General features: G+C 43.8%; 1 protein-coding gene across 9 annotated transcripts in view; it reads right to left on the bottom strand.

The window, feature by feature from the left end:
• Window positions 1–565: 565 nt before the first annotated feature.
• Window positions 566–9,308, bottom strand: part of camkk1a (calcium/calmodulin-dependent protein kinase kinase 1, alpha a) — a 362,000-nt gene continuing 353,257 nt past the window's right edge. For all 9 annotated transcript variants that reach the window (XM_068010057.1, XM_068010055.1, XM_068010064.1 and 6 more), the window contains one exon: window positions 566–5,911. In XM_068010057.1, coding sequence (XP_067866158.1) covers window positions 5,839–5,911 — 73 coding nt within the window. In that variant the 3' untranslated portion in view covers window positions 566–5,838. The remainder of the gene's footprint in view (window positions 5,912–9,308) is intronic.

The following is a 9,308-nucleotide window of genomic DNA, read 5'->3' as shown; positions in this document are numbered from 1 at the left end:
AATTTGCAGTGTTGCATTAGAGGAAATAGAGAGAAATTGTTTCCATTGACAAGTGGGTCAGTAACCAGAGTTCAGAGATTCAAAATAATTGGCAAAAAAACTGGAGCAAAAGGAGGAGAAATGTTGTCACAGAAAGGGATGGGAAGATCTGGAACACACTACCTGAAAGGTTGGTGGAATCAGATTCCATGGGAGCTTTCACAGGGCAATTGAACTAATTTTCGAGGTTATTGGGGAAAAGACTGGGGTGTGCAACTAAATTGGACAGCACTTTCAAAGAGTCGGCACAGAAACAACAGGCTGAATGGCCCCTTTCGGTGCTGCACGAACCTCTAATTCTCTGATTTGTAAACATGTTTTCCTACAGGGCAGTGTGAGAGAGTGACAGCCTTGGGAACAGAAACTGACAAAAGACAACAGGCTCATCATATTGCAGCCTCCTCAAATTGAGAGCATTAGTCTTCTTATCACAGGAAGGTTTATGAAGATTGAATTCTGTTTGTAATTAAATCTTTGTTTCTCATTATACAAGTACAAATATTTCTTAAGCAGAGTCTGTCATATAACACGGTTTATTGGATCGGAAATTTACAAAATCTTGCTGATCATGCAGTTAACCAATCAGTTTAGTTCATATTTGCTCATTATGAGTAACTTACTGATGCCATTTTACCTTATTTCTAGATTATAAAAGCATGCGAAAAATATCCTCTTTATATTAATACATATTTACAATGTAGCATTTGCATCTCTCCCCAGACTAAGTACAGTTGTATCATGCGTAAGATATACTTACTACAGTGTACATTCATTGTAACATCCATTAGACACAGCAAGCACTGACATTAACATTTTAGGTCGATGCAGTATAGATTAGCAGTGCAGCAGCACAATCAATGAATGATATGTTGATGTTCTGAGTACTTCAAAGTAAAGTGCCATGGGAAACCCTTCTCAGCAATTCAACCCCGCTGATCATAAGGAGGAGAGTAAGCATTTGATTCAGTCCTCTTACCTCACCAGCCACAGATACCGAATGGTCTTAACTGCGACTATCAGCATTTAATGTTGCATTTCAAGAGGATGTAAATCAATTAAACCTTGGTTTACCTGCTCTGTTTTCAGCCTGTACAATTCAGATGTGGGCCATTCATGTAATAGCATTTGCGTTACTCTAGGACTCCACTGTACAGATAGGCAGGTGATGGAAATCCACACTGTACCTGGTGGATTAATTGTGTTATATCATAACAAACTTCTCACTGTGTTATTGGATATTTACTCAGATTCCATGTTTGGACAGCAAATTGGTTAAATCTACTGTGCATCTCTATAAAGGATTGAATCAGCTGACAGTGACCAATGGTGAGTAGATAGCCTGCAGATTACCAGGTACATTTCTACCTCTCAGTGGGCCCATATGTGGAGCAGTGGCTAACGTCTTAATCCCATGTGTTCTGGCCACTGCTTTCCCCCAACCCCTCCCTACTCTGCCATCTGGTCACAAAGAAAGCACGTTCAAAATTGCAGCTTATGACTCTCACTTGTGGTTTTAACCAGCATTAACAGACACTTGAGACTCTTGCCCATGAGCTATGCAGCTGGAGTCATAAAATAATCATGTACCTATGAGACAGAACTGCGTGTCATTCAGGTAACTCATGGCGATGGCAATTATATTCCATTCATGCAGTAACAGCCATGGTGTAAGTGCGTTAATTAAAGGGGAGGGATACCAGCCCTCGCTTTAATTAAAGGGGAGGGATAGTCCAGGGGAATGATTTTCTAGGGAAAGCTTCATCTGCAGGGCAAAAACGCAATAAATAGTTTTAGAAATTGATAAAACATCAATGATTCCACGGATGCTGGAGAGCTGACATTTCAGCTGATTGCTCTGTGACATTAGTTATACGGCGGTCCCCGAGAGACAATTTATTTTAGTGGGAGCCAGCACTTTTTTAACATCCACATTGGTAAAACATTAATCATCGCCGACTGGGGAAGCCAAGCATGAGCTTTAGATGCAGCTTGCCTTTTGTGTCAGGTATTCTGAGTGAGAATCTGACCACATTGAATAACTATGTGGCCTCAATAAATGGCTTTGTTTAAATCACACAACAATGCATTCAAAATCAGCGACGGATCAACTGGTGGAACCTGATGGATGTTAAATAGACCTCTGGTTATTAATTATAACCATTTATCATTTTTCCCTTATCACTGATCAGTACAGACCAATAAATTACATGGATGAAGGAATGGAAAGTTTTATCTTTAAGTTTGAAGATGACATTAAGTTGTGTTGATGGGGGATGGAAGATACAAAGGGACATACTTAGACTAAGTGAATGGGTAAAACTATGGCAGATGGAGAAATGTGAGATCATCCACTTTGAACACGCAAGAAATTGGAATATCTTCCAAATGGCGAGAAGCTGGGAACTGTGGAGGACCAAACAGATTTGGGTGTCCGTGTGCTCAGATCTCTAAAAGTAATCAAGAAGGCTGATGGAATGTTTTTCTCAAGAGGGCTGGAATACAAAATTCAGTGTTCAGACCCTTGGTCAGACCCGCTCTGCAGCATTGTGCTTAGTTTTGGGCACCAGACCTGAGGAAAGATACATTGGTCTTGTTGGGGGATTTAAAGCAAGGGGATATAATGTTAAAATTAGAGCTGGGTCATTCACGGGGGGGAAATCAGAAAGCATTTTTCACACAAAGTGGCGTGAACATCAGGAATTCTCTCTCCCCAAAAGACTACGTATTCTGCAGGTCAATCGAGGCTTTCACGATTGATTTTTTTGGGGTATAGATATCAAGGGATATGGAACAAAGGCAGGTAAATGGAGTTGACTAACAGTCATGATTTAAGTGGAACAGTCTCGAGGGGCTGAATGGCCTCCTCCTGTGCCTATGTGCTGTCCTTCCTTTCCTTTGTGGGTCCAGGAGTAGCAGAGGACCTCTTTCATGTGTAAGTGAAATGGTTAATAGAATCGTACAGGTTTCCTCTGGTTAGTATCTAACAATACTGCAATCACCTTCAGAAAACTCATCTGTGATTCCATATGGCTCTATGATGTGTGACTGTATTCTGTGTAGATTGTAAACTGTGTGACTGAATGTTGTGTGACCACATACTGTCTGCCTAAATGCTGTGTGACTGTAAACTCTGCGACTGTAAACTTTCTGACTGCTGTGTGACCGTAAACTGTGACTGCATGCTGTAACTGCAAACTGTGAGGCTCTGCTGTGTGACTGAAAGCTGTGTGATGTAAACTATATGACTGTATACTTTGTGACTGAATGTTGTTTGACTGAATGCTGTGTGACTGTGTACTGTGTGGTTGTAAAATGTGTGGCTGAATGCTGTGTGACTGTATGCTATGTGACTGCTATGCAACTGTAAACTGTGTGACTGTATGCTGTGTAGACTGCAAACTATGTGAATCAATGCTGTGTGACTGTAAACTGTGTGGCTGTATGCTGTATAGACTGTAAACTGTGAGACTGCATGCAGTGTGATTGTAAACTGTGTGTTTCTATGCTATATAGACTGCAAACTATGTGAATCAATGCTGTGTGACCATATACTATGTGACTGTAAACTGTGTGACTGTATGCTGTGTGACTATATGCTGTGTGACTGTATGCTGTTTGATGATAATCTGTGTGACTGTAGACTGTGCCGGTATGCAAGCAAACATTACTTTGTGTGTTACAGAACTGAAAAATCTTTGGGGGAGGGGTGTCACATCCTGATGTACATGCCAGGATCTGCTCACTGGTGGCCTCTGAAGCTGACCCTATTGGAGTTCACCAGGTCACACAAGGTGATTCATTTACATATCTTGTGAGGGCACCCCCTCCCCCACAACTCTATACATAGAATACAAAAGCAGGGATGTGATGCTGGAACTGTATAAAACACTGGTTAGGCCACAGCTGGAGTATTGTGTACAGTTCTGGTCACCACATTGCTGGAAGGACGTAATTGCTCTGGAGAGAGTGGAGAGGAGATTTACAAGAATGTTGCCGGGGCTTGCAAATTGCAGTTATGAGGAAAGATTGGATCGGCAAGGATTGTTTTCCTTAGAACAGAGGAGGCTGAGGGTGACTTAATTGAGATGTACAAAATTATTAGGTGCCTAATAGACAGGACGGACTTGTTTCCCCTAGCAGAGAAGTCAATTACCAGGAGGCACAGATTTAAGGTGATTGGTGGAAGGATTAGAGGAGACATGAGGAAAACCTTTTTCACCCAGAGGGTGGTGGGTGTCTGGAATTCATTGCCAGGAATGATGGTGGAGGCAGAAACCCTCAACTCATTTAAAAGGTATCTGGACATGCACCTGAAGTGCTGTAACCTACAAGGCTATGGACCAGGTGCTGGGAGGTGGGATTAGATTGGGCGACTTGTTTTTTCAGCTGGCGCAGACATGATGGGCTGAATGGCTTCTTTCTGTGTCGTAATTTTTCTATGGTTCTATCGTAAGGGGGGGGTCAACATTTTCTTCTTTATCTCTGAATTCTTTGGGGGGGTCCAAGGCGACAGTCTAGACCCAAGTGGTCCCACGAGGTGGTCGAAGACCTGGTATGCCTCCGAACACTCGGACACTGGTGAGATACGGCAGTGTCCGGTGGTCCAAGTCTCTGACCCCCTCCATCGCTGCCCCTCGGAAGGCCCCTGAGTCAGAAAACAGGGGTGGAGGGACTTGGCACGCTGGTGTTTGGAAATGGGTTTGCCGAAAGAGTTGAATTGTATCTGCCTCCTGCTAGGGAAAGCTGCTCAGGGTACCTTCCACTCCCCAGTCTGAACATGGAAGCTGGTATTTCCAGGTGGATTGACTGTAGGTAGGGCCCCATACTGCTGCAGGTTTCTCCCCATGATCCCATGCGCTCTTACTGGGTCAATGGTGCCATGACACAATTCTGGAGTCACAGTTGGATTCACAACCCTGCAGATTTTCAGGACCAGAAGTGTTTATCTCTGCAGTTCTGTAGCTGTGAGTGCTATAAGTTGGAGAGTGGTGAACAGTGTGGATCTATCACTGAACCATGCAAATAATTAAAAATGGAAACTTACTTATATCCTAGTTACCCGTTACCATAATGCCTGCTTGACGAATCATTAATATTATACATTATTAATAAAAGACTGATTTCAGAGACAGTAATCTTTGGAATATTAAGTAGCACAGCTCTGGGATACACAATACACCCACAGCAATGCCCTGCCAATAGTGCATTACTCTGCAGGGAATGAAGGGAAATATCTGCATTTCTCGAACATAGAATCACAAGGTTTATGACGCTCAGCTTACGGTAAATTGTTGATAAATAAACTACGGAAATGCATCTTTTGATTGCACAGTCTCCCTTCACCAGTTTGCGATGTTACTCTTCATTGCAGCGAAAGTAGCCATTAGTCCCATTGAAGTGAATATTTCAATACGGATGCACTAAACATGGTCATTTGTGGACGGAGCCCAGCAGCCTTCTGAAGTCCCACATTAGCTCACATGACGGATGGGTGATGGATTAGTTTGATGATGACCACGTTGATCTTCTACAATGACACATTCTATTTGCAAACCCCATTCACCATTGTTTTGCCTGGCAAGACAATTTCTAAAGCAGGAATCGATTCACTTCTCGACTCTCTTTGTGTCGACGTTTGCTGGGTGGTCAGAGTTTCTCTCTCTTCTCAGAAGCTTTGGTTCATGACAGCCGAGTGGAAATGACACTTGCATGTGGAAGTGATTTTTCTTGAGTCGAGCAAAGACAGGCCAAATACCAGGGTGCGACAGACCGAATACAGCATGCACATAGTTAGGACACTCAAGAAATTGCCTCATCTTCACAAACATCTGGCAGTTCCATGTCCTTTCCTCCATCGCCACTGCTTTCCTTCCTGCAATTGGGAACAATTCATATATATTTATGGTTGATTTTTAAAAAAATTTGCACTTGTCAAGTTGAAGGAGGACTCAGTGATAGCGCTCCCACCTCTGAGTGTGCTGGGTTCGAGCCCCACTCCAGACAGCCCTAGTGGGCAGAAGCCAGAGTTCCAATCTCGGAATACTGAGTTGACATCTGGCAGGATACTCACCTCTGGAGGGAGCAGAGTGGTGACTCCCTCCGCCTACCCCAATGAAGAATGACAGATGATCTCATTGAATCAAAGTACGTAAAAGGATAGACAGGGTAGATGCAGCTAAGATGTTTCCTCTGCTTGGGGAGTCTAGAACCAGGGGACATAATTTCAAAATAAGAGGGAAGCCACTTAGGACAGAGATGAGGAGGAATTTCTTTACTCAGAGGGTTGTGAATCTTTGGAAGTCTCTACCCGAGGGCTGTGGAAGCTCAGTCATTGAATATGTTTAAAACAAAGATTGACAGATTTCTAAATACCAATGACATAAAGGGATATGGGGATAGTGTGGGGAAAAGGCATTGAAGTGGACGATCAGCCATGGTCTTATTGAATGGCACAGCAGACTCGATGGGCTGAATGGCCTACTCCTGCTCCTATGTACCTATGCCTCAGTCCCAGCCTCAGAAGAGTAATCGCCACTGCACCAGGGAGATCTAACCCCACCCCGAGTCTAACTGACATTACCTGTATGTGACGAATAAGCAGGTGGACGGGCCCAAGCCCACTAGGAGCTTGGCTAAGACTTCTCAACTCATTTCATTTAAATCACTTCTAGCCAGCAGATAGAAGAGGCTATTGCTATATCAGGATGGTCTGCATTGAACTCAGGTCCCTGATGGGGAATAGCAGTGTCTAATTTACTGCCTGTCCCATCTGATGACTGGGGGTGGGAAACCAGCAGTTAAATTATTGTGTACATGGTAGGGTGTCTACTGGGAACAAACATACAGAGTAAAGACTTGACTTGCAGAGAAGCTAGCTATTATACACTCCAAAAAGCGATTCGAGATGCATCTTACAGCGACATATTTATTCAGTTTTTATGTTGATTTGAGAAGACAAATGAGACAAAGGCCAATTAAGTCAATCAGCTGACTCCGTCAAGAGGGAGAGAAATAAACATTAATGATGCCTCTTGCTCCACTGCGCTAGCCCGATGCTCCCCCCCTGCCCACTGCCCAAGGAGATTACATTTCACACATGCCATTCCTATGGTATCAGCATGAATCAAGTATTGACCTGGACTGTCGATGCTCTCAATCGCACTCCCATTGAGCGAGGATTTGTGCTCGGAGTCCCAGGATCCAAAATTAGCCTTCGTATTTCTAAAACTGACCAATCTTGATGGTTCTTTTAGGAAGACTACAACTAAAGTGAAAATAAAGGTCAGCTTTTAGGCTGCGGGATTGTGTTTGGGAACTGGGTCAAGAGTATATCAAGTCCATTTCAGAATGTGCCCTCGAATGGGACAAGGGAAGGATCCTCTGATCACACAGGGTTGGGCTTGGTGCGGACCTTGCTCCCAGAACAATACTTAAACCCAACACACATGCGGGTCTTCACCTCTCCTTGGGCACCTTTAACCACGGTGCACTGGAATATATTTGAGATGATCAAATAGCTCAGCAGCAGATGTCTCCTTACCTCTCCCTCCCTCCCTCCTCCACATTTGGTATAATTGTTATTCAGTTGTTGGTGTCTGTATTTTGAACTTGCTGCTGTACCAGGCTGCTGTCAGCTATTTGCTGAGAACATGCTTAAAATATTGAAATAAGCTGATCTTGAGCTATGGGCTGTGTCTTTTTGGAGCCCAGAGCTCCTGAACACTGTTACCAGAAACCTGTACAGTATCTTTCTGACTTTCTGTGCTTAATGTATAAGAAGTGAAACAATTATCACAGCCGGGTTCTGTGGGAGGCGGAGCTACAAGATGCAAATTGGGCCCTGCAATAAGATTGGCAGGAGCTCCAGATCCCCACGCCTCCCTCCCGCCTTTCTTGTTTCCCGCCTCACCCACACCCTCACGGTAAATTGGGGTCTGTCTGTCCAGCAATGGTGCTGCTGCTGATACAACTGAGCTGCCGGCCCTCTGATTGGCCAGCAGCTCTTTGAAGCGGGATCCCCATCTTTAAAGGGTTAGGAATCCTGGCACTGGGCTGTTAATTGCCCGGGCACCATTAAATAGAGCTGAGGGGCCTCCAAATGGCCAAGGCAGGCTTCCCACTGCCTTATTGGCCCAGTGCCAGGAGTCCCACCAGCTCCACTAATCCATCCCAGCAAACTCCCACAAACAGCAAACTGATAATGTTTTTTTGTGATGTGGATTGAGGGTTAAATATTGACCAGGACACCAGGGGTAACTGCCCTCTTCTTCAGAATACTGTCCAGGATCTTTCAGATCCTCCCAAAGAGACAGATGGGGCCTCAGTTTAACATTTCATCTGAAAGATGGTACCTCTGATAGTGTAGTACCCCCTCAGTACTGCACTGAAGTGTCAGCCTTCATTTTTACACTCAAGGCTTGGAGTGAGACTTGAATCCAGAACCTTGTGACTGAGAGGTGAGAGTGCCACCATCTGAGCCATAGCTGACAGCAAGAGGCAGTGAAATAGGATGAGATAGCTCAGAACTACAGAATGAGTCATACAAGAAAATGAGAACAGCATCAGATAAAATTCAATACACAGAAATGCAAATTAATACATAGGAAGGAAAAATGGCATGCACACAGTCCATGAATGTCACTGTAACAGATAAGGATGAAGCTGAGAGAGATGCAGGAGCTTCAACACTCAAAATGTTCAACCAATGAAGAGCAACAATCACCAAAACCAATAGAATACTGGATTAGACAGCCAACGCAGGAGAATAGAGTAGAGAGAGTAATGATCAAACTGTACAGAGCTCCAGTGACCACGAATACTCGAGGGAAACGTTTAAACATTGCAGCCAGTGCAGAGAAGCTTGAAGAGCTGGTCCCAAGTGTTAGGGGACTGAGTGATGATGAAAGACATGGGAAGACATTGGCGCTTCAGCCTTCAAAGCAGGCACCTGAGAGTTGATCTTATAGAGGGTTACAAGGTTGTAAATTGTATGGAAAAGGCAACTTAAACTGAGAGTAGAACAAAGGAACCACAGGTTTAAACTGGTAAAAGACAAGTAGAGAATGGATATCATGAAGTTCTTCTTCACACAGAGAGTGATCAGCATATCTAATAGTGGCTTATCTTGTTCTTAAAGCATGAATAAAATACTCTTAATGTGCAGAAAATGCTAAATAGCAAAGGGAAGCGATCCCACGAACAATGGATCTGATCAAAGCTCTGCAGTCCTGCCACATCCAATCATGAATGGTGGTGGACAATTAATCAAC

This window comes from Heterodontus francisci, chromosome 30 (assembly GCF_036365525.1).
Source record: "Heterodontus francisci isolate sHetFra1 chromosome 30, sHetFra1.hap1, whole genome shotgun sequence".
Lineage (NCBI taxonomy): Eukaryota > Metazoa > Chordata > Chondrichthyes > Heterodontiformes > Heterodontidae > Heterodontus > Heterodontus francisci.
This window is presented reverse-complemented; position numbering and strand designations above follow the sequence as displayed.